This window comes from Larus michahellis, chromosome 1, assembly GCF_964199755.1.
Source record: "Larus michahellis chromosome 1, bLarMic1.1, whole genome shotgun sequence".
Taxonomy (NCBI): domain Eukaryota; kingdom Metazoa; phylum Chordata; class Aves; order Charadriiformes; family Laridae; genus Larus; species Larus michahellis.
In genome coordinates this window covers 192,009,446-192,033,942 of record NC_133896.1, presented here as the reverse complement: position 1 = coordinate 192,033,942, position 24,497 = coordinate 192,009,446, and the positions used below count along the sequence as shown (strand labels likewise).

The following is a 24,497-nucleotide window of genomic DNA, read 5'->3' as shown; positions in this document are numbered from 1 at the left end:
TTAGTATTGAAATTTGTGCTCCCGTAAAAACTTCAAATTAAGATGCATGAGCCATCATCACTTATCCACTGATAAGCCTCCACTTTCCGGACAGGCAGGCCCAGTTGCCTTCCGGACATCACTCATGTTGGTTTTGGCTTCATGCCCTGAAATTCCTCCCTATGGGGGGGGGTGAGGGGAGAGGAAAGGTTTGTCTCCCTTTCTGGGGACTGGTGCTGGAGGAGATGAATGTTGTCATCTCCTTCCCGGGGCTTCAGGTTTTATTTTCCAGCTGGTGCATGTCCCAGCCCATTTCAGGGCTATAATTAGCAGGGCCGCACATTAATTCTGCCCATGCAGGGAGCTCCTTGTGGGCATATTGAGTGTTACCACCTAATCCCTCACTGTGTTCCGTGTCTTTCTTGGTCTCATCCTGTTTTGCAACTAGATGGGCTTTAAGAATTGCTGGGGCTCTTCTGATCAGTGGGTTTAATGTTGCGAAATCAAATGTAGCAGATAGTGGAACGTTATGGGGAGGCCTCATTTGTGCATGGCTCGTATGCAGGTGGCTTTTGGGATGGCTGTAGAGAGCTCACTTGGAGCTTCCCAACTATGGCAACTGTCACGAGCCCATGCTTCTGAGAAGCTGGGACTCTTCAATCCATGCCTCTGTAAATAATCAGTCATACTGCTTGCCATCGTGCCAGCTACACCAATTTGTCATGGATGGAGTCATGCACTTCACTCATAAGAGAGAAGCAACAATTTACTTTATTGGTACAAACCAGCGAGTTAACACAGTGCCATGGTAAATGGGTCAGTGGTTGAACAAGACTGGATGGCAAGGTACACTTGGTTATTTACTGCATAGAAGCCAGGGTCAGACAGTCTGTCAGGGAGACCCTCCCGTTGAGTCGTGGGGTTCAGAAAGGACCCCCTTGGTTTCTAAACTCTTCTCAGAGAGGAGTCGAGGTGCGGCTGGATCCACTCCTAGTCCCAGACTTGACCAACAGCTTATGTCTAAAGGATTATATACATGCAATCAGCTCTTTATATCACTTAGCTAAGATTTCAAAGTTTCAGTGCGCTTATTCCCAATTCACTTACAGATTATCTGACACAATAAGGATTCTCTCAACCTCAAGGAGTAACCTTGAGAGGTGTCCCTGCTCAAGGGGGATCCTGGCGTGCAGCCTGTTGCCCTGCGGGAGAGCTCAAAGGGCCCTTGGGCTGTTCGCTATTTATAAAGCTGATTGCCCTACAGTCATATTTGCCTATTTGCGATGCCGCCACAGAGGAGAAGGGATACGCTGTTCTGAAAGTGGGGGCTTTGCATGTAAGTGGTGTGTAAATTTAAACTACATGTAATAAAATTCACTTTTTTTTGTACCTGTTCACTAATGAATTTCTTTGGACTTCTTTGAAGAAAATTGCAAGCTTTTTGTATTACATACAGCATATCAGTTGCTTTACTTAAAAAAAAAAACAAAAACCAAAACGCCCCGAACAACAAAGCCAAAACCAGACTATGTATTACTGAATCCTACTGATTTCACTGTGCTTGACAAATACCCGTGATTTCAATTTCAGAAAACAGCAAATTCATTTGTGGGCACTAATATACACCTCAGTGACTGCAATCTATAATGTGATTATTTTTTTTCACTAAGAATTCTGTATGTGACCATAACCGTTACAGCAGCTATGCCTGGACATACACGCCTACTATTTTTATTTCGCGCTTTTGAAGCCCCACCAAATCCAGGGTACAGCAGAGAAACTGGAAACCTCAGAGTTGAAGTTTAGGTTAACTAAAGTCAGTTTTGGGGTTACGACTTTGCTAAGTTTCACGAAGTCTAGAATTTTGTATTGTTGATAGAGGCCAGGGAGCTTCTGTAGCATGACGTTGAGAGTTCGGGCTAGGATAGTCTGAGAAGATACTTGCAAATGTGTCATAAATGTTTTGAATAAACAACTTGTTTTGGATCGCTAACACTAGACTCAAGGTCAAGCTTGGCAGGGGGTGGATTAGAAGAGTACAGGATTTGTCCTCTAAGCTGCTGTCAGTAATTCGGATTGCTGCTATAGGGAAAAAAAGCACTCACTTGAGTGTTTGTGTTTTTCCAGGACAGTGGATTTGCATCTTTCTTTGTTCCTGAATAAATAAATCCATGCTCCACGTTAATACACTTTTGTTTTAGGCGGGAGTTTTCTAGGCAGGATAGCTGTGAGCAGCACCTGAGGCCTTGGCTCAGGCAGTAAACTGGTTGTGTTTCTAGTCCTGGACAGCCAGCAGGCCAGAACTGTATAAACAAGTAAAAATATTAGTACTTTGTACTATTGGGCACAGCTAGTAGTTCTGAAACTTGTTAATTCTGTGCTTATTGATCTCCGCCCTCATACAGAACAAGCTCAAGTTATGAATTTTTACTAGTTATGGAGAGAGTACAGCTGTTTTAACAGGATGGTGCTGCAGCCTGTTCGGCTGCAGGATCACGCCGGTCCGGCTGCGCTTGCTGCTGAGAGACAAGGCGCAGTTAAACGACGGCGTGACAGCATCCCCCCCTCCTCATCCACATCCCATGCACCAGCGGGGCTAGCGAGCACGACTAAACATGCAGCTTTCTGAAAAACATTTTATTTTGTTAACTTATCCTTTTGTAGCTAAACAATGCTTTTCTGTATTCAAACAATTTATTTACTTTTTTTTTTTTAAGACAAAAGATGTGGAAGTCATATCCTTTCTTAATGGAGAAAGGAAGATACAGTTCATTGATCCATTTTACATGTTGTTTATAGAGTATGATGCCCAACCGTTTCTGGTCTGCCTTCAAACAGTAGAACGAGTTATACATTAGGCAGTCAACCAAGAATCATTTAATTAAAAAACCCACCAACTCCTGTTTGTAATTCAGAAGGCTTCTTTGAGTGCAAGTTCTGCTAATTTATCTTCTTTGGAAAGCCAAAGCAGCCACACGATCCTTAGAACATCACCGTCTAGATGCAGACAGTGAAGCAGCTACCGCACACAGAAGAGGGCTCCCACAGTTAAAGTGACTTTAACAAGTGTTCTGTGGCAGCTCATAGTTTCTTAAAACTCTCTTGGTTTTAAAAAAAAAAAAAAAAAAAAAGTCTTCATTGGAGGGTTTGGCTGAGCTTTAAAAAAAGCTAAATTTGGTGCATAACCCTCATTGATCCGTGGTTAAAATTTAAAGAAAGGGACAACTTAAAATTATTGCAACAGTGAGGTATAAAACCGGGTAAAATACACGCAGTTCCTGCTTGTGTCCCTATCTTGCAGGGAGGGGAGGGAATTACTTAGACACTGACCAGACGTGCGCTATGGTTTCTATCATTAGAAGATCCTAAATATTGACACCGTTACAGACACACTTAAGGGTTAGTCAGACACCGTACTAGATGTACTAGCGGTGTTCTCTTGGGTAGGAAGGATGACTTCTTTTAAGTCCTGCAGTAGCTCAATCTTGTTATCCAGTCTTTTCCTGCTTTCCAGAAGTTCCTGGATTTTCTCCTCTGTCCCTATTAGGAAAAAGAAAGGGATAAAAGCTTTTATTCATGGGTAATGCTTATCAATTTAAAATACATGTTATACAAGCGTTAGCACTGCAGAGGCTATCAATACTTAGTTTAACCTACAATAAAACCTCTGCCTCTCTGAAGCAAAGTCCTCAGCCTGACACCACCGATGGACCCTGTGTTGTATGAACGAGACGAGCTGAAGTATGTGAGTGTCGAAAGAAAACACAACGCAGCAGAGTTACATACTTTGTCATCTACATACTAGCATCTCAAAAGTAGCTACATCATAGATTGAATTTAAACCATCACAGCAAACGTAAAAATTATTAGTTTAGTTACTAGCCCCGCGTTACTTGGCACATGAGCTTTAACAGTTCCATTTTCAGAATCCATCTGTATCCTCCAATAAAGATGCATTTTAAATCTTTAAAGAGAACACCTCTGAATTACACACTTAAAGCAAATCTACAAGCCTAATGGATTTTAGCCAACGACAGCAACAAAAAAAGTTAAATGTAAAAAGAGATGGTTTGGACAACTGCATTGAACAGCTAGATTCTCAAAAACATGACTCAAGGGCATTTGATGTTCCTGCTTCTGGCAGAATAGTCATCGCCGGTGTGCTGAGGGCATTCACTACGGTCCTGACCTATTTGCAAAGCCCTGCCTGACCGGGCTTCTGCTTCTCTCTACCGCTTCCATTTTCCTAATTAGGGTTAAAAATTGTTGAACTCGGCGAGAGCTCAGTAACAGGCCTTACTAGAATTCAGCAGCATTGCCGTAAGTGTTACATTGTTAATTGCAACTTGCTAAATGAAGCACTTGCTTTGTTCAGTACCAGAAGACACAGAGGCGTCGGTGACCTCTGAGCAGCAAAGTTAGTGAACAGCAAACAAGTTTTCCTCACAGTGTGTGGGAATGTCAGAGTTCAGATTTTAGTGAGAAGCAAAAGGTGTTTTGTACAAACCTGAAAGTATTTTTCTCTTTTTTTTTTTTTTTTTTTTTTTTTGGGGGGGTGGGAGGGGAGAGATTGAAGGAGGTCTCCAGAGTTTTAATGGGTAGAGCAGGAAAAGTAGCTCCAGCTGTTTACCCCTGTTCATTCTGAATTACAGAGCCTGAACCATCCTTAACTGTGACTGCCTTTAAACCAAGGTTGCGTCACACGAGGAGTTTTGAGCAGAGATGTTTTAGTGCCCTCAGGTGAGGCCCTGGTGGAACCCTGTGTCGGAAAACTCTGCCACACCAGTCACTCCTGTTGCCAAGAGAGGAATCTAAATGGAAGAACGGGAGGCTGAAGCGAGGAGCCTGGCTTTCTCAGTCGAGTGAAGGGGAAACAGCAAACTTTAGCAAACATCACCTTTACACAGTGAAACTCAGCATAAGCTAATTAAAACCCCTTTCCCTTTTCACAGGGATAAATTAAAGCAGAAGTTAGGACGAGGCTGCTGTTACGGAGGGAAATGGGAGCGAGGGACTTGCCTATCTGAGAAACAGTTCGAACCCTGTTGCTTACAACAGCCGAGAGTGGAGTCCAAGCCCCACAGTGTCCTTCCACAACCGTGCTCCCAAGCGCCCGCTCCTGCCCCTGTTTTCATTTCATTCTGAGCATTCTCAGCTTGATTTTCCAAGCACGTTACAATTGCCATTGGGTCCAGGTCAGTTCTGCTCCTAGCATTTAACGCTCTTAGCCAAAGCACAACAGCCCGTCTGAACAGCATTCATCAGAACGGAGCAGAGCTGTAACGCCGGCAAGCTGCTGAAGGGAGGCTGCGGAGAAGGAAGGGAAATAACCCGCAGAAACAGGACACGAGTGCACCCTGCAGGAGAGGGATGTTCCTCTGGGGCAGAGACCTTTTGGTCTTTTAAAGCTGTGGAACTGTCACTTGCTTCCCTCTTCAGGTCAGCCAGCCAGATTTGACATACCCTGTTTCTAAAGATTCAGGTACAATTGGCTTTTATTCAATTATTTATATAATGTTGAGAGAAAAGTTCCTTGGAATTTTCATTTTAAATGGTCAATTTATCAAAATGCTCAGAAGAATGACGTCAATGCCAAAACCCACACCAACTGCTACTGCTCTGACAGCTTTTTTTCCACGTACCTGAATGAATATTTGTCAGTATATTTTCAAACAGTCCACAGTCAAAGAGTGACATCACTGTCTCTTCATACTCTGGGGAAAAAGAAAGTTTCATTTAGTATAATTTAGTAAAGGTTTACAGCACCCTCACGTTAATGCAGAGCCCTACATTAGAAGTAGCACAAAACAGTAATTACTTATTTTATATCATACTGACTGAGATTTTAAGACATCTTCCTTCTCATATAATGTACATTGAGAAAGTAGGATCAGCTATTTATTTTTTTTTTTAGTTTTATACAGAAAATAGGAAAGCGGCCCTACCTGTAATTCCCTCTTGGGGTCTGCACCACGTGAACAGTCCGTTTAAAAAATGAGCAATATACTTAAGTCATATTTCATTCCACCGTGCCGGGACTGCACGTGTAACGGCAGGGCTGACCACACCAGTGCCTCTTGACAGATCGTGTGACATGTGGGACGGTGCTATCACTGTTCCATGTTGAAAACCAGCCCAGAATTATGCCTCGGTTTCATAACTGAGGCCTCCCATGAAAAAAAATACAGAGTTTGCAGCACCGTTAGGGGGTTCGCTTACTAGTGAAAGCCTTCGAACCCCTCACGTGACCTAATGGGCTTCACTACTGCTTCTGGCAGCTGCTGTCATCTTACGCACAAGCTGCTCGTGAGGAAAATTCCCCTTTCCGTGCATGCGCTTCGGCTGCTTTGCATAAATTAGCATTCTTTATCCAAAGGTATTATTCCTAATTAAGGTATTATTATTAATAAAGGTATTATTCAGTGGTTTCCAGCAACAGGACAAGGGGCAACAGGCGCAAGCTGGAACACGGGAAATCCCATCTCAATGTGAGGAGGAACTTCTTTACCCTGAGGGTGGCAGAGCACTGGCACAGGCTGCCCAGAGAGGTGGTGGAGTCTCCTTCTCTGGAGACATTCAAAACCCGCCTGGACGTGTTCCTGTGCAACCTGCTCTGGGTGACCCTGCTCTGGCAGGGGGGCTGGGCTAGATATCTCCGAAGGTCTCTTCCAACCCCCACCATTCTGTGATTCTGTAAAGCCAGGAGGACAATAGGAGGGGAAGGTCTGACACTTTCTTTTTTTGCTGTGTTGTGGACAAAGCAACATTAGAGTGGAACCCTCCAAGAACAAAATGCTTCACACAAGCTGATACTTAAAGCGATGAAACCCCCAAATACACATTAACAATTGACAAAAAGGTTCTAACTGATCATCCAAAGACTTTAAATGTACATACTCAGGGATTTTTCCCTCAAAAGAGTGTCAATATTAACAGACAGCTGGTCCCTCTGTGAAGCTGTAACAACAACATAGGCTTATGATCCAAATAAAACCTTCTGCTCTCTTCAGGACCCCTCTCTTCTTCAGTGCCTGGGAGAAGAGGTCAGGCTGAACCTACCTATGCTTATGCCAACAGGTAAAAGCTGGCTTCAAAAATTCAAAGTTAGGATGCCTTACTAGGGCACGCTGAGTTGGCAGCTCTTCCCCTTCTGCCAACACAAGTATACCAAAAAAACCTCTGCAGGTGGAGAAATAAGGCAGGACCCAGTTATTTAGCACTACAGAAATATCTCCAGAAAGGTGACCCAGGGCCAAGTGCCTGGCATTCAGATCAGCATTTCTGCTCTGAAAGTGGAGTCCCCCCGTGGGGCTCCATACCTGTTTCTGAAGTGTTGTCATCCATCAGCTTCTCCTGCGCCAGGTGAAGCGTGTCCAGCATTTCTTCAAATATGTCATCCAGAAGCCCGGCTTGCTTGCATTTTCTAAGAAAGTCTATTCGGACTGTTAAAACACAAAACCACACGCTTTTATACAGAAGCGATCCTGACCACAGCTGCACGGGCTCATTTCAGAAATTATAACTTTGGCCTAAGTCCCCCTTCCAGTAACAAATACTTATGCAAATCTCTGGCTCTTCCAGCTACCCTCTCAGCCCTTTCCAGTGGGAACAAGAACACGCTGAGGCGAACGTAAGCATTGCGCTGGGTATAAAATTACCTAAGTTCTAGATTTGTCTCCATTCATCAGAAGCAAGTATCTCCACAACTCTAAACGCACCATTCCTAAAGCCTCCTGATACCCCGTAGTATAGGAATACAAGTGATTTGTCGAGCTGGTTTTCCTTCCAGTCCTCAGGACCACACCATGGACTGAACAGGCTAAAGGATAGACAATGGTGCAAGAAGCAAATCGGTATTGGATTTGTTAAGAGAATTAAGGGTACTTTTACTCCAAGTGATCCAGGCATTAAAGTTGTTTATTACAGCCCATTTTATACATCTATTTTGTCAGATCTGGATCGCTAGGGAAATAGCTACCTATTTTTTCCTTCATCTCGGAGCAGCAGGTCAGTGACAGGTTTCAGTAAGATCAATTCAATGGTCTGTTCAAAAGGAAAGAGCGATCAGAGAGCTCGCACAAGCCTGCCAGACTTAACCCATTAAAAAAATGTTACTTTTTACTGGAGGCATTTGTGAGAAAAGAAATGTCGTTTCACTTACACTAGATGCCCTACAAGTATTCCAGGATTCTTTATAGGCTCCCTGTCCTTTATAGTGGTAGTAAAAATTCAGAAAAAAACATTAGGCAGGCACCTACTATTACTACACCGTGCCCATGTACTAAGCATGGCCATGGGAAGGTGACTAATCCCCACTAAACCCTTCCAAACTTCCAAGTGACAGCATAATCCCGACAAGCAACTGCAGCAGGATTTTTGGGGTAACATGAAAACTGCAGAACTGAAGGATGGGTCCAGTAGTTGATTTCACTGCTGTCATACCATATTTATGTGGTAAAATACTATATTGTGTTAAGCACCCTATACGCACCTAGGGTTCAAAGGGTAAGATAAGCGTGCGGTGGCAGAGGTAACCGTAGCAGTGTTCAGCGAGCCCCATTCCCACCCAGTGAGCTGGAGCTCCTGTTCACGGTGCGCTGAAATCCTCTCTCACCGCTGGGTCGCTGCTCAACCCCCAGCTCCTCACAGCACCTCCTCTGCTAACCCATTCCAAAGCATTCACCTGCCAGAACTGCACCCCTCTCCTTCCAGAGGGGCTCAGCGCAGGGAGACCGAGATGGAGGAGGACTGATTCCCTTTTAAATTTAACTGTATGGATAGGGGAAGGGGGTGGCAAAGCACAGAGATTTGTTTGCTGCATTATTAAGACCTGCACAGTCATTCTGCAAATCAGACTTCTGCTCCCTCACCAAAGCATGGAGTCACCCATCTCAGGAGAATAATAAAGATACATCTGCAGCACGGCTGTTATCAAACATCTCCACGCTCTGAACTTCAGCGTAACAGAGGGCAGTTATGTCCTAGATGTTCTATAAACCGAGTCGCACCTTTATGCCTGTTGTTTTTCCTTTTCAGTATTCGTAAACTGTTTTCTTCTGCTGTCTCTTCTGTGCTCTGCAAGAAAATCAAACCACCATATTTTTACATCAAACTGACATTTACTGCTTTGTTTGCATTCTCTTACCTCTATATTAGCAGAAAGATAAAAAGCAGCCCATATTTCTGTGAATACAGTCAGCTTCTCTGCAGAGCTAATGATATTCCTCTCCAGACATTCCATTTTTAAAAACAGAAGGAAAAATTACTTCAAAGCAAAAGCTCTTTAAGAAAAGCCCAACACCTGGGACACCACCCTCCTTAATTATTGCCTTTGCAAATAGCACAGATGGTAACAAACGCCTACTGCTAACTCCCAGTGCAAATGATGGTTAGTGCCCTAGACCTGGTGTAATACTAGAAACTATTGAGAGGAGAGGGGGAATATTTTTCTTTTCTGTTGGACAGGACACAGTCACTCTCCGTACCACAGTGGTACAAATAATTCTTAAGCTCTGCCACTAAGCTCCACCAGTGTAAAAATGCATTGCTTATCCAATGGTAAGCAATTTATCCCGCAATGGTAAATCCTGGAGCCCCTCAGCTTCTTATTTGCAGTGTTTGTATTGATTTCCGAGATCACTAGCACTGAAGAGCAGCAGAAACAGCACATTACCATGGGTAACAGGTCAAATAAATCCCAGGTATAATACCAGGAATGTAAGAGTATTTTCAGCTGAGAAATTCTTGGAGACAAATAACCTACCCTTATGAGAGTACTACATAAAAGCTGCAAAGATCGTCCACGTCGCCTCACGTGACCTCCCTTTAATTTCAAGACCTGGGAAAGACAGAAGGGAAAGGCCTGGGAGAGGCCTAGTACTTCCAAGGAAAAGGAGCCCCCAAAGGGAAGCTCTTTCTGATCATGTCAAGATCCCAGCCACCGAGTCAGCCTAGTTCAGAGGTTCCTATCACCTTTGTGCCACGTTACCCGAGGGCAGCATTGGCTGTGCCTGAAGCAAATGCAAAGTTTTGTTTTGACAGAATGGCAAGATCAAAACAAGGCAGCTGTAAAGGCAAAATTATTGCTTCTGTGAGGAAGTCTCTTCCTGAAAACACTGTCAAAATGCTCTACTAAAGAAGTCCTTTGCTGTAGCAGATGTGAGTTCCTGTTTCAGAGCTACTTAACGTCAGAATTACCACTTGTTCCGTGATGGTGGAAGGTTTCAATGCATGTCTTCTCCTTTTACTAGCTGCACCTAGGAATCAGGAAACAACAAAGTAACAATTGTGTCAACCTCAGACTGACAATTTCACATCAAATTCTCCCTTTTCCCAAAAAACTACAAAAGGGAGGCACTTTGGGCAGCAAGTATGTTTCAGCTTCCCCAAATACCTCACATTTCAGTGAAATTCACATTATTTCCACAGAAGAAAAGTTATGAGCCTGAACCATTAGGAAGAAATGCAAATCACTGTAGCGTTAGGATATCACTTTGCCTTTTAAACTCAGTATAAAGCAAATCCCAGTTTTTAACATAAGCATCTTGACCGTGGCAGAGTGAACTTACTCTCCCCAGCAGCACCACTACCTCTAACTGGTAAAAAGTTCAGGAAAATTTAAGAAAGATGAATACGGTTTTTTTCAGCCAATTCTTGTTTATGTTAATACACCCTCAAAACTAAGACTACATACAGAATTATTTTAGGTGTTCCAAAGACATACAAATGCCATGAGGTTTTTCATCAACATAATAACCTCCTAGAAAGCCTCCAGAAGCAATTTGACTTGCAAGTTTAATATTGTTTATGCTACAAAGTGTTTTTAGTGACGTGGTACAAGATCTCTGCAAAATCACCTGCTTTCACTCTGTTCTTTCTATCAGCATGCGCCAGCCTCTCTCCAACATCACGAAAACAGCTACAGCATCACAAGGAGAGAAGGATAACTCTGCCAAAGAAGACATGGCAGGAGCAGAGAAAGCTACAGAAGACTTCAACCACCCACCAAAACCTGAGGGTTATATATGCAGTGGGGTTATATGCTCCCTTCCCGTTTAAGTCTACATCTTTTGGGCCTCAACTAGTAAGGTTTTTCCTATGAGAAATCATCCTGTTAAGAGGAATGAGGAATTACTGTTGGTAACGGAAGGCTGTTGAAACAAGTTTGGGTTTTGGGTACTCTTCTTTCCCTACGGTGCTGTAGATTTGCATTTTTCCTGGCTTGAAAGGAAGTCATAGCCTCTCACTTCATCCAAAATAACACTGGGTGGCCTAATTTGGAGCAGTCCAGGAGACACTGATGTAGGCACAGTGTTGCTTGCTGTCTAGCGGGACATCTTTGATCTGTGGTAGGATTTTCTCAGCTCTTCTTGATGTTTGCTTTAGGGATGCCTTATAAAACAAGACGAACGCAGTCCGAAGAGCAGCCCAGCTCTTCCTGCTCCCCATAGCGTTCTCTGCTCTTCTACGTTTGTCAGCCTTTACTCTGGGTACATCCAACATTTCCAGTTAAGCTGAGGTTGGAGCCTGTTTCCAAGTCCAAAGTGCTCTCCCATTCCTGCTGTACAGAGCTGCAAGGAGACCTTGTGGCTCCTAAGGCACTCTGTCTCCTTTCAATCACACAGCAGGGCCCTGACATTTCAGCACAGGAATGTCGTCTGGACCAAGAACAAGGAGATGTTCCTTGACGCCGTTTTCTCCAAGCTACTGGGAAAACAAGCCTGGAGAGGCAGCTCTTTTCTACCAGCTCCTGCTCCCACACAGCCCAGCACAGAGGAACGGCTGAGCTACTTCACCAGGCTGGATCCTGAAAGTCAAAACTCCACCGTGGAGCCACAGCACCTCCATCCCAGCCTGTCTCACTCCCCCCTGCTGTGTGGGCCTGCAAACACACTCAGCACTGATGTCCCCTGCCTGCCTAGATGGGCCAGAGAGAGTACCTGCCAACTCACCAGCAGATACCCCTGGCTATTCAGAGTGCCACACAAGCATCCGAGAGCTACTCGGAGGCAGGAGACATTGGGATGGGGAACCAAGTGCCATTTACCCAACTCTCCCAGCTGCTCCCCACCTCCTGGGGTACAGCCGCCCTCTCAGACAGAGGTGGGAGAAGTTCATTCAGGAGGCAGGGCAGACACTGCCAGCAGAATCCATTTACCCCTCATAAACAGAGGGTCTCCAAATTAAGTGCCTCTGGAAGATCTCCTCTAGGAGAAGACTCTCTGCTCAGGGAACAGGCCATACATTGTACATGCAGCTCTTGAAGACACCAAGACCTTCAACCTCATAAGATTTAAGCCTTGGGGGTGGTCTACAAGGCCTTAATCTCAAGGAAACAAAGCAAACACAGCCCTGTCTAGTACTTGGGCAGGAGACCACCTGGGACACTGGACAGACCCACCAGACTGACAACCATTAGACCACAGAAATCAAATTAATTTTAAAAAGGGAGGGAATGTCAGGCCTCAAAACTATGGATAAGTAAAAAGCAAAACCACTAAGTGAAATAAGAAGCTGCATTTTGTCAGTGAACCACGGCAATATCAGTGTTAAATGGACTGTACGTCTGGCTAAGAAGCCCCAGACCCTGTGACTAAAAGTTTAAATGATAATCACCTAACCCGCTCCTTGAGTGGCATCAGGGGGGAGCCGGACTTTGTCAAGAAAATTAGCCAAAGTTCGCTAGACCTCAATGGCAGCACACCACTCTTCGCATTAGTGCTCACAGTTCGATTGAGCTTAACTTCAAAGTGAAGGCCATTCTAGGACCCACTGTGTTTCGAGCATGACTGTATGCATTAGGTTAACGAAGTCACAGCTTTGATTGGTTAATTCAGTGGGATTCCTGACAACCTCTGAATCGGCAAGGACCAGGACTGCCAAATTAAGCTGCATTTCTGTAGCAGAGGAAGCAATCCTTAAATAGGGGTTGTATAACCCTTTTGTTACACTTAAAAAGCTCTTTGGGATCCTTCAGAATGAAAGGCCCTATTTAAAAAACTACTTCAGTGAGTACAGAAGATGCAAATGTTAACGTTTTAACATAACTACAGATGAAAATCCTAAGGTTACCACTCCTCTAACAGCCCTCTCTTTGCTAATCAAGTGCAAGCTTGTGCATCACTTGTTAGCGTGGCTGTCATATCTCACATGGATTTTACAAGCTGCTTGGGCCTACCTGCCCGCACAGAGTCAGAATAATTCCATAAAGGATCAGGTCCACAGTGTTTTAGGTCAGTATTGAGGGAGATTCAGGGAAGATCAAATATAAACATTTCCTACTTCAAAAAACCTTCTAAATTCTTCTGCATATGCATGGATCTCAACCAAGCCACTCCTGCGAGATTAGAAATCCACCACTCAATTACAAAGGTGGAGTAACATTTATTTTGTTCAAATGAGTTATTGACTGTAGGATGCAAACTTGTAAAACAAATGAAATCAATGAAGCCATTAAAGAAACTCACCACAGTGATTGGTCCTATTGCCTGGGTCATGTTTTGGGCAGAACACTCTAAAATTTAAGTTCAATTTTAAGAAAAAGAGAAAAAGTATTAATAAATATGTAAACAGAGTTATGGTGACTGATTTTTAACAGATATTTTCCCCTCTTTTCATTGAACATAAACTGAAAGACACAAAAAAATTATCAGAATTTTTGTTTAGAGTTACCCACCTAGGAAAGCATCTGCTGCAAAGTCACATACATGCACAAGCTTGTATTTGTACTTTCAGAGCCTCAATGGACTCTAAACACTGAAGCTTTGAATTATCACTTCCATTACCCAGCTCTGTTTGGACTCATTTACTGTTCAAATCCTAAGTCAGACACGTTTCATCTGGTGTGGCAATCAAACACTGTGGCAGAGGCACCCTTATTGAAACACCTGATTAAAATGAGATTCATGCTGTCACGATGAAAGACCACAGTAATAGTAATGCTTGACTGTAGCTACTGCTGTTCTGCCCCCTTGCCCTGGACCACTACCTCTTTAGATGTACCTGCTTACCAGTCAGCTGGAACTTATAAGCCCTGCATGACGTGCTGGCACAGCCACATGGCACTGTATCACCATGCACAGTACCAGTGACTTGCTTGGAGATCTCTGTGCCCCCCCCTCTTTCCGCTGCCCAGTGCTGATGAGGTGGTCCCCAAATCCCGAGGAAGCAGGGCAGCCCCTTTGAGATCCAGTAGCTTACACCTGTTCAATCCATTTGTACCTTAAAGACTTTAGTAATACATGAGATGGGAATATTTTCTCTGGTTCTAGGAGAGCTATGTGAATGCCTTGGAAGAGGCAAAAGGCAACAAATACAGCTGGAAATAATTCTTAACTTCTGGAAACAATAATATGAACCAGCTTCTATAACATGCCTTTCTTACCGAAGGATCCCAAATCACTTTTTAAGCAAAATTGCCTTGTCAAGAGTGTTGTTTAGCTAAATTCTTCATTACAAATATATTTGCCAAGACTAATGCTCACGTGTTTGGAAGCAATCTTTAAGAGGAACTGCATTTACTAGGACATTCTCTAATTATTGTCATTCTTGTATTTTAACAAAATAGAAACACTGACCTTAGAAATGCAGTCTGTTTCCTTGTCAAGACAGCTTTTTTTTTGCATTAAATTACTTTTGATGCACAAAACCCCCCAGATTTATGCATGCCTAACAATTCAGTCGGAAAGCTAAGTACTGGAGGCATCTCATTTATTTACACCCCTGAATTTCTAAGATTGCCCTTTGGAGGCTGTTTTTTTTTCTCCCCTCCCTTTAATTCTACTCTTTCCCAGTTAAAAACAACCTTCCTAAGTACAAGATCATCTTATAAAGAACAGATAATACCTTTTACTACTCAGTCCACTTAATGTGGGAGCACTTCCCTACTATCATTTTTGTAAGATGGCAGTACAAGTTACACTTATTTCCTCACCTCTATTCTTCCTAGCCACTTCCATAGCACTGTATGCCTTCTCTTTTTTGTTCTGCTCTATTTGTTTTCATAATCACTACTCATCATCACAATGATGGCAACTCAGAATTTAAAAACACCATCTCTCTCTCGCGTGACAGAATTTTATCTTTTGACATGCTTTTCAGTATGTTATATTTCACCATGAAGAAGTGTAGGGGGCTGTCAATCCATGTCCACTGTTTTTCAAGTCTTGTTCACCACCTCTCCCATAATTTCAGGCTAGCTCCAAATTTTGTGCTTTATTTGTGCCACTGATGCTGTGCAAAAGTCTTTGGGTTTGAATCCCTGAAACCTGCCTCACCATCTTTCTCCAATTCAGTCCTTTTTCACCTCTTCAACAAAGGTTGCTATAGCCTAGTTTTCTACATTTCTATATAGGCCAAGCAACTAGTCTCACAGAGTGACTTAATACAAGGCATTTTTAAGGGTCCCTCTTCCAAACCTCCAAGGTCACCAGCTCAGAAAACAACCAAATCAAACTATATATTCAACCACTTCTTTACCAGTTTGTATCTAGACTGGTATCAGTCCCATTCGTTTTTCAACATCTTGAGTTCAGTCATCTTCAGCCTGAGGTATCCTTTCTAAAGCCATACGATGAGAGCCACTTATTGTGTGATCATAGAAAGTTTACGTATTCCCAGCTACGCTCTTTCACGAGCTTTGCAGAATTTTGAAGACTTTATAAACACAAACTAAACATCATCTGCTGGGCGTACAGCCTTGCAGAAATGCGTATTTATTTTGGACTGAGAGCCCTACTGAGGCAGCCAGGAGTGCAAATGTTCTGACACAAAGGACTCATCTTCCACTACTACTAAGGACTGCATTAGTCCACTTCTTCCTGAAACAAGTAGTGATTAGATGGTCTACCAGACTAATCTAAGACTAACACAGCCTGTGATCTCTCTGGCCTTGCACAGAAATGGTTATCAGGGGTTTTATGCACCTCAGACTTTACTATAACTTCAGCACTCCAAAAGGTCCCTAAAGTCCCAATTTCTCAACCCCTTCATCTGCATCCTTCAACCAACTTGTTCCATCTAATGGCAACGCAAGCAGCCCAAGGGCAGCGGACACCAGGACTAGCATGATCAGGACAGAAAATTTACTAAAAGTCTGTTTAATTGCGTTAATGTTAGCAAGGTACTTGAAATGTAGGGCGGCCTTTGGTGGGAATACAGAGCTCTCTACTAGCATACGGAGGGAAAATTACCAGAACTTGCCTATTGTGAACAGATCCAGAAGCACTATAGCCCGCTCAGTGCTCAAACCACATTTACTGAAGCTTCTGAACCAACAGAAATTAAGACTTAGAGTCATATTAATAAAAATCTTGGTCCTTGAAGACTAGCTAGATAGCCAGTAAGGACTGACTTCCTCAGTGTTGGCCTAGTGATCTTTCAGGTGCATTGCAGGCTCAGACACCAAATAGATTCCTTCCCACTGCTGTGATGTTTTCCTGTGAAAGGAAAACATTTTCCCTATTGCTCGTGAATAGAGGATCAAGCATCACTTTAAGAGAGGAAAACAAATTTCCTTTTTAAAAAAACTTCTAAAACCATACAATTTTTAAGTCTGCCTTCCTGACGCCACCACCAAAACCTTGACAATAATTAGAAAATATTTGGTTAAATACCGGTAGACTCCATTTACTTCATCCGTTTCTATTGCTGCATCATCGCAGAGTGCACAGAAGTAGTGATAACTTCTGCGACAGGCTCTTTCCTCGCATCCCACAGTGGCTCCTTTCTTGCGACAGAAGTTGCACACCTAGAAGAGGATGAGGTTTAGCAGGTAAGCATTACAGACAGCTACTGAAAATCCTCCCACACAAGGCAAATACTATCCTCTGTGGGAAAATCAAATCTTTCGTTGAGAGTCGCCTCTGACTCATCAGGCAAGTTCACTCCTGCAAACTCCTACCCTGGTCATTATTTCAGCAACCTTTTTGCTATTTTACCTCTATTTCATATTGATGAATTTGTCAAATGATGCAAAGAGCCATGTGAGGGCACTTAGCAGCTTCCCCCCCTTCCCTAAATGTTCCCCAAATTATTTCAATACCTATTGGTATTAGTGCTTGTATTTCTTGTATTAATGTTTTCTGGGCTAACCTTGTAATAAAGAGAGCTCCACCCAGGATGTAAGGGAGGAGGGCAGCTGAGGACAAAGACAACATGAAAAGCCTCATATAAACAATCTTCCTTCTGCTAAAACTAGAGCGTATTTCCTTTTACACTTATGGATTGCATAATCTTGTTTCAGGCACTGGCTTCGTCCTTTACCAAAATCTCTCAGGAAACTTAGACTAAGGACTTTGTTTCTTAGTCTTTTCTCTTGGGAGGCGGGGCAGGGAGGGAGAAGGCCAGAAAACCCAATGCATTTTAACACTAAATGAACGAAATTTCGCCAAATACAATGTCAAATCAATGTTTCTAACTCTAAATCTGTAATTTCCCTAATCTTAGTAGAAGAGAAGGACCAAGTACTTTTCTGCATTTTTTTCAAGCATGAAAGAGGCCAGACAACCTTTAGTACTATGAGACAGGAATAAGTGCAGATTCAGAAAGAAACTCCTTACCAGCCGCTTTCCTCTCTTGAGTTCTTTCAACACTGATGCCACATCAAACCTTATATCCATATTTTCTGGGTTATACTCTTCAGATTCCACGAATCCTGAGGAAAATAACTAAAGACAAAAGAGATGGTATTAAGAATTAATACAGGGACTCAGTCACCAGTGCAGAAAAGAGAGGAAGGGTACATCTTTTCTTCTTGCACTTGCCCTACCTAAGAAGGCTGATTTTTCTCTGTGGTTCAAGAGGTTTCACCTACATCAAACAAGGAGCTGTGCTTAAACCTTTTCCCAATCAAAAGAAGTTCCTCTGCCTATACAGGAGATTTCACATGACCTGAAGCTGAACTAAGAAAAGATAACAAGGTAATAAAGCGAACTTAGTAAGAAGTGTGAATGAAGAAAGTCTGGAAGTCCAGGCTGCCCAGAGTGAGGAGGAGAAGCTCTTCAGCTGACAGACCTCCACACCTTGAACATCTTGTTACCTGCCCAATTGTTCAGCCTTACAGCGGGACGCAACATTCCTCTGTAATAAAATTTCCATACAGCCCAATGCTGACAACAGTTGACTGCATGAGAAACACAGGAACACCGTACAAAGCCTGAGAGAAACCCACAAAAAATGTACACGTGTGTATTCGGGCCACTTTAATTCCCATAGAAGTGCTGAGCCATCACAATAAGTGAGGAAGGGGAAGTTCTTAGCAACTTTTTTCTAATCATTATATACAGCTAATTCCAAACAAAAGTAAGAAGCTACCCTTATGTTAACTGTCAGGCACAGTCTGTCTGCTCACAAGGTGACAGCTAACTGCAAAAAACCCAAACAGCACAGAGAAATTAGTAAAGTTATTGGGGGAGGAGGGGAAGAAAAAGAGAGTTTCAATATTGAAGCAACATTACAGTCCTGTTTCAAACAAAACATCAAATTAACACTGTAAAATAGATATCAGATGTTTCTAAAACATTTCTGCTAAAAAAAAAAATAAATAAAGTAGTAGAAGAACAAAAGATGTAAACACAAAACCTGCGAGAGAAAGCAGGCTGCAACAGTGAAAGTCAGAAAGCTGTTCTAGCAGATGGACCTCCCGCACTAAGCAACCCTCACTGAAGGGAGAATATGGCATCTGTAATTGATTCTGCACACCAAGAACCAGCTAAAGGGGAGGCATTTTGACCGCAAGAAGAGTACATATATTCTAGGATCACAGCATGCTTAGAGCTTCACAGATATTTTCATATAATCAACTTCTGATAATTTTTATTCCATATTTTATGTAAAGCACAGACTGGGCAGTTTTTCACCTTGATATATCAAGTGATGTGACTATTTTCCTGCAAATGTTTAAGCACACAACTTTCTGTGGTCTGAGAAGCCTCATTCAATTTGGTGTCTCAAGAAGACCTATTTCTACGGCTAGACTGTATGTGTGTCTAGAACTATTGATCAGGAGCAGACACGCGTAAAAGCATCACAAAGCAACATGTCCAGCTGTGCAGCCGTGTCCTCCCCCTCTCCAAAATTCTAGCCAAGCCCTGTTGCTTTTCATAGCTTTTCAGTTTAATATAAGGTTGAGGGCTTGGCTAACCAACCTTTTAATTCAGACACCATTCTAGAGTCAAAAATAGACAAGTCCTGGAAGCTTCCCCTTTAGCCCCTCTTCTTCATTTCTCTTAGGTACTGACCAACTAGAAGCCACTCACCAGACAATGCTGATGAGCTGCAATATTTCGCTCTTTGGCAATATACATTACAGAAACAGCCTCCCCTTCTGGACAAAACGCACATGTTCTTCTCACCATCTTCGCCATTATTTGGAAAACACCTAGAGCAGGAAAACTGGGACAAAACACAAAGCAATTGATGGAACTATCATACACCAAGCAGAATGAACAGAGGAAAGCAGACGTTGCTAGCACTTGCCCTCTACCTGCTCCTTCACCTACACCCCCTGAACCTTGGTGCTTTGCTCCTCCAGATACAACTACTAGTAGAACAGGCAAAGCCATCTCTTGGGACCGCAGAGGGATGGAAACCAGCTCCCAGGATCTCCAGGTGTTAGAGTGGGAGGAAAACTGGTTTATTTCCTGTTGGAAAGTCACTAAGAAGTCATGGGGGGGTGATACAAGAGCTTCCAAGCTTGCTTGGCAATGTCCGCTCCAACAGCAGGCCCAAGAGTGGGCTGGCAAGACATGGCCTAGTTGTGAAACCCCTTTTATTTGGAGGTCAATCATTCATAGCAGTGCTTTCCTTAGGCTAGCTCTGCCACATGTGGGTCTGCAAGTCAACTGAGGAAAGAAAAATAGCTTCCCCAAACTTCTCCAGTGCCTTCCAGGAGGTCACAGGAGGAACACTAATTTCTTACTGTAAAAAGAACGTAGCAAAGAAGCATGGAGAGGCTTGCAAGTAAAAGGGGGCAGAAGACAGAGTCAGAAATGAGAGATTTGAACATTTTCTCTCAGTGAGGTAGACGGGTAACATGAGCAACATATTTTTCGCTACACTCTGGGATTTGCCCCATGGACATCTGTCCTCTTTTTCTGGCCATATCCACTCAAGTCTTAATTATTCTTCTTCACAGTCTCTCTTTTCCCCCCAGCAGCTGCAAGATTTTAAGGCCAGCTACTTATTTCACAAAACAGTCTAAATGCTTCTGGAAAAGCTTTTACCCGCATCCCCCACCAGTAGTTTAGAGCATCACGCCACACACTATTAGCAAAAGTTTTACTTTGTCTGTGGTTTTTGTGCAAGTCCACCGCAGAAATCTTCAACAACTTCGCACTCCTACTAGGTGTGATACTCCAAACTGCCCTTTGCTGGAGATGTCACCTCTGACAGCACAAACTCCTGTAGGATACAGGAAAGAAAAGTCTGATTTTACTTTCAAGAAATAAGAATATTTGAAGTGAAATTATTCTAGTGAGAAAGGGGCAGTAAGGTCCAAGTACAAAACAAGCAGGACATCTCACAGCCCAGCAAATCTCGCACACCTTTCTGTGGCTTTCAACAGACAACCTTTGTTTTCATTAGTTCCCATCTCCCTTCCATAAAGTGGAGGGGGTAGTCTCAAGTAAGAACACCAGAGTAGAAGGGGATTTTAATTTTTTTTTTCCCCCCTCTGGCTCTGCCACTGAGAATTTACTTAATCACAGCAAGTCACTCCACCTCCATGCACATCTGGGTTTTTTCCCCCCGTCCTTCTCTCTCTTGCAAGCAAGGTAGGGTAGGGACTGATTTCGTATCCATCTATGCAGCGACCATCATGTCAGTCTCAGAACTCAAGCATTAAACAAATACTATAGAAACAAATAGAAATGTATAGAAATAGTAATATTATAAATACAAGAGAAAACAAAGACGGAAAGAAATTAAAAAGCAGAACAAGCTAGAGTTTGAATGGTCTAGAACTCAGGAAAACTAATTCTAATTAGCAAGCTAATACCTGGAATCGATGCAGATACATAGGCCCTGCTCAGGCCCAGTCAGAGGATCCAGCTCCGAGGGCTCTGAGAATTTCGTGAGGAAGAGGCTAAAGGTGGAGTCTAGAGTCCTTGGTGTTCTTACAGGCTCAGGAAAAATCCTGGTGCTGCAGGAGAACAAAGGACACTCAGTCAAGGTCAGCCTTGGGGTTACTCCAGTGCCTTTGCAGGAATCCTGAAGCAGGGGAAGGACAGCTCTTGGCCATTCCCCACCGCAGAAAAAGCCAACCTGCACCCACTGCCTTGTTTAGCTTAGTTTGGTCCTATGTTCTTCTCTAGCTTTCTGCTACAGACTACTGCCAGGAAGAGGGTACTGAGCTAACCAGGGCAACGGATCTGGCTGGCTGCTCTCAAGTGGGAAGGGAAAGTCTAAGGGCACGGTTCCAGTTCCATAGTTTAACTACATTTTACCTAAACAACCCCTTGCTTTTGCAGGTCTTAAGCCTGCTGCTCGTGGATTCCATTTGACACCCAAGGATCTGTCTGAAAAGGCAAGAAATCATTATTCCTTACTCAGCTACACCCATGACAGCACAGACTGTTATTCTTTCTCCTACTGTCTCTTTTTCAAGTTGAAGAAACTGAAACTATTTAGTTGTTCCTTGTCAGAAGCTGCTCCACATCTTTGACCATGCCTGTCACTTCTCAATCTCTTCTCTTCTCCTGCTATGTTCCAAGAGGAGCAAATGACCTTCCATAGGGTGGGCTACCATTTTGTCATGGTTTAACCCTAACTGGCAACCAGGACCACACAGCTGCTCGCTCATTCTCCCCCCAGTGGCATGGGGGAGAGTATCAGAAGAGTAAAAGCGAGAAAACTCATGGGTTGAGATAAAGACAGTTTAGTAAGTAATCCAAAAGCTGTGCATGCAAGCAAAACAAACCAAGGAATTCATTCACTGCTTCCCATCAACAGGCAGGTGTTCAGCCATCTCCAGGAAAGCAGGGCTTCATCATGCGTAACTGTTACTTGGGAAGACAAATGCCGTAACTCTGAACATCCCTCCCTTCCTTCATCTTTCCCCAGCTTTTATTGCTGAGCATGATGTCATATGGTATGGAATATTCCTTTGGTCAGTTGGGGTCAGCTGTCTCAGCTGTGTCCCCTCCCAACTTTTTGTGCACGCCCAGCCGACTCGCTGGCGGGGTGGCGTGAGGAGCAGAAAAGGCCTTGAGTGCCAAGCAACAACCAAAAACATCAGTGTGCAGCCCAAACACAAAACACAGCACCATATCAGCCACCAGTAAGAAAGTCTACTCTACCCCAGCCCGAACAAGCACACATTTACAACACAAATTCACAATGGTGCTCTGTATTTCTCTTCTTTTCTTAGTAATTCTTAATATTTCAGCCACATTTTAGCCTGCTTCTGAGCACGGAGATGACACTTTCGTAGAACTATGTATTGTAGTCCCCCAGATCTCTTTCCTAAGCGGTATCAAATTGTACGGAGGGCGCCAGCATTATGATTGTTGTTCTCACACATGCATCATTTTCCACTTATCAATGCTGGATTTTCACTTGCTATTTTATAATCAAATCACTTGCTATTTTATAATCAAATCACTTGCTGTCACAAAGTCCTTCTGCAACTCTTCACAGACAGCTTTCACTTTCACTGCCACAGAAGCAGACTGCAGAACCTATGGTGACTAAAATCATCTATCAGAGCTGGAAGCCCTTCCACTGCCCTCCAGTAATGACAGAGCAAATGAAGCTGCAAAATAGAGAAGACAGAGGAGAAACAGCTGAGGGAAAGAAATAGTCACGTGCCTCTGGCTGCTTCTCTGATACCTGTGCCGTTTCCTACAAGCAGCGTTGGTGTTTCGTTTTTTTTGCAACAGCGACAAAATGGAAGAAACCAAGAAATGAAACAGAAAGTAAAAAGGGATGAGAATATTGCTGGCAAGTGCATAGGGATTGTGCCACTTCCAAATACACCTTATTGAAACATTACCAGTTTCACTAAGTAGTATTTCCTCTCCAGAACCAATTCTGAAAGTATCCTGGCATGTAAATACACACTTTTTACACAGGAGGAAACTAAGGCACAGAATGTCACTCGCCATATCTGCAGGGTAGCCAGGAAAAGAACCCAAGTCCCCTGACTTCCAGCGCACTACAGAAACCCAGTGCCCTAGCTCCTGCTCTGCTCTCCTCCAAATAGGATTTGATCTATTGAAGTAGGGAGAAAGAAGGAAATTACACACCAGTTACCCCACACTCACTGTGTTCTCCATTTGCACTTTGTGGGGAAAGAAACACTGTTGGTCATGACCTACACAATCACCCTCTCCATTCTCCCCCAAGTCATTAGCAGCACAAACACACCCAGCCTTTGCAAGGTTTTCAGAACAAAGAAATCTATCTTTCTGATTAGCTTTCACTTGCTACAGGAGAAATATTTTTAAGAATATAAAAACATATTTTCTTTAGAAAGGTATATGTTAACATATCTGATCCAAGCGATGAGGGTGACTGGAGGGTTCCTCATTAGATCTAAACTCTCACCTATTCTCAAGATCGCAAAATCAGAGAATGGTTTGGACTGCAAAGCACCTTTGAAGATCATCTCATTCCAAACGCCCTGCCCTGGGCAAGGGACATCTTTAACTAGACCAGGTTGCTCGAAGTCCCATCCAACCTGGCCTTGAACACTTCCAGGGATGGGGCACCCACAACTTCTTTGGGCAACCCGTGCCAGGGTGTCACCACCCTTAATGTAAAAAATACCTTCCTTACATCCAACCTAAACCTACCCTCTCTCAGTTTAAAACTGTTGCCCTTTCTCCTGTCACTAAAGGCCTCAGTAAAAAGTCCCTCTCCATCTTTCTGACAGGCCCCCTTTGTATATTGACAGGCCGCTATAAGGTCTCCCTGGAGCCTTCTCTTCTCCAGGCTGAACAACTCCAACTCTCCCAGCCTGTCCTCATAGGAGAGGTGACCCATTCCTCTGATCATTTTTGTGACACTCCTCTGGGACATGTCTGGTCCATGTCCATCTTTGAGGCCTAGTGGGGCGAGGTGCCACCTGACTGGGCCTGCCTCGGCCCTGAGCCTCCCGGGGCGGCTCTACTCAGGGCCGAGGCAGGCCCGATGGCGGGGGGTGCCTCCAGGGCAACGGCCGCCACCGCCGCTGAGGGAAATCCGGTGTCGCCCCTCACAGCCCTGCTCCCCCCCGGGCTCCAGCCGGGCGCATTCATTGTGACTCCGGGGCGGGGGGGGGGGAGGATGAGGGGGGGGTGACGGGGGGAGGAAGACAACTGAAGTTTGTCGAACACCGGCTAGGCCTAGTTCCCTCCCGCCCATCCGCGCTTCGGCAGCGACACTTACCGCGGGCCGGCGGCAACCATCCACCCCGGTCCTCACAGCCCGGCCCGCTACAGCCACCACTTCCGCGATCGGTCGCCACCTCCTCCACCCCAGCCACTCTCCCGCGCGGAAGTGGGCGTGCCCAGCCGCCGCACCGAGCATGCTCAGTGGGC

At 43.9% G+C, this 24,497-nt stretch overlaps 1 protein-coding gene across 8 annotated transcripts; it reads right to left on the bottom strand.

Annotated features, from left to right (window-relative positions):
* Nucleotides 1-727: 727 nt before the first annotated feature.
* Nucleotides 728-24,497, bottom strand: PHF11 (PHD finger protein 11). Of its 8 annotated transcripts, XM_074566133.1 has the most exons (13): nucleotides 24,346-24,467; nucleotides 20,975-21,118; nucleotides 20,261-20,379; nucleotides 19,236-19,371; nucleotides 17,538-17,645; nucleotides 16,593-16,726; nucleotides 13,446-13,492; nucleotides 10,177-10,235; nucleotides 9,743-9,817; nucleotides 8,988-9,054; nucleotides 7,299-7,421; nucleotides 5,622-5,693; nucleotides 2,596-3,519 (listed from the first exon to the last, which is right to left on the bottom strand). In XM_074566133.1, the coding sequence occupies exons 4-13, from the start codon at nucleotides 19,341-19,343 to the stop codon at nucleotides 3,380-3,382; spliced, it is 933 nt and encodes a 310-aa protein (XP_074422234.1). In that variant the 5' UTR covers nucleotides 19,344-19,371; nucleotides 20,261-20,379; nucleotides 20,975-21,118; nucleotides 24,346-24,467; the 3' UTR covers nucleotides 2,596-3,379. The 8 variants fall into 8 exon arrangements, with proteins under 8 accessions (XP_074422251.1, XP_074422234.1, XP_074422272.1 ...); XM_074566150.1 differs by lacking the exon at nucleotides 9,743-9,817 and having other exon boundaries at nucleotides 728-3,519; nucleotides 24,346-24,497; XM_074566171.1 differs by lacking the exon at nucleotides 19,236-19,371.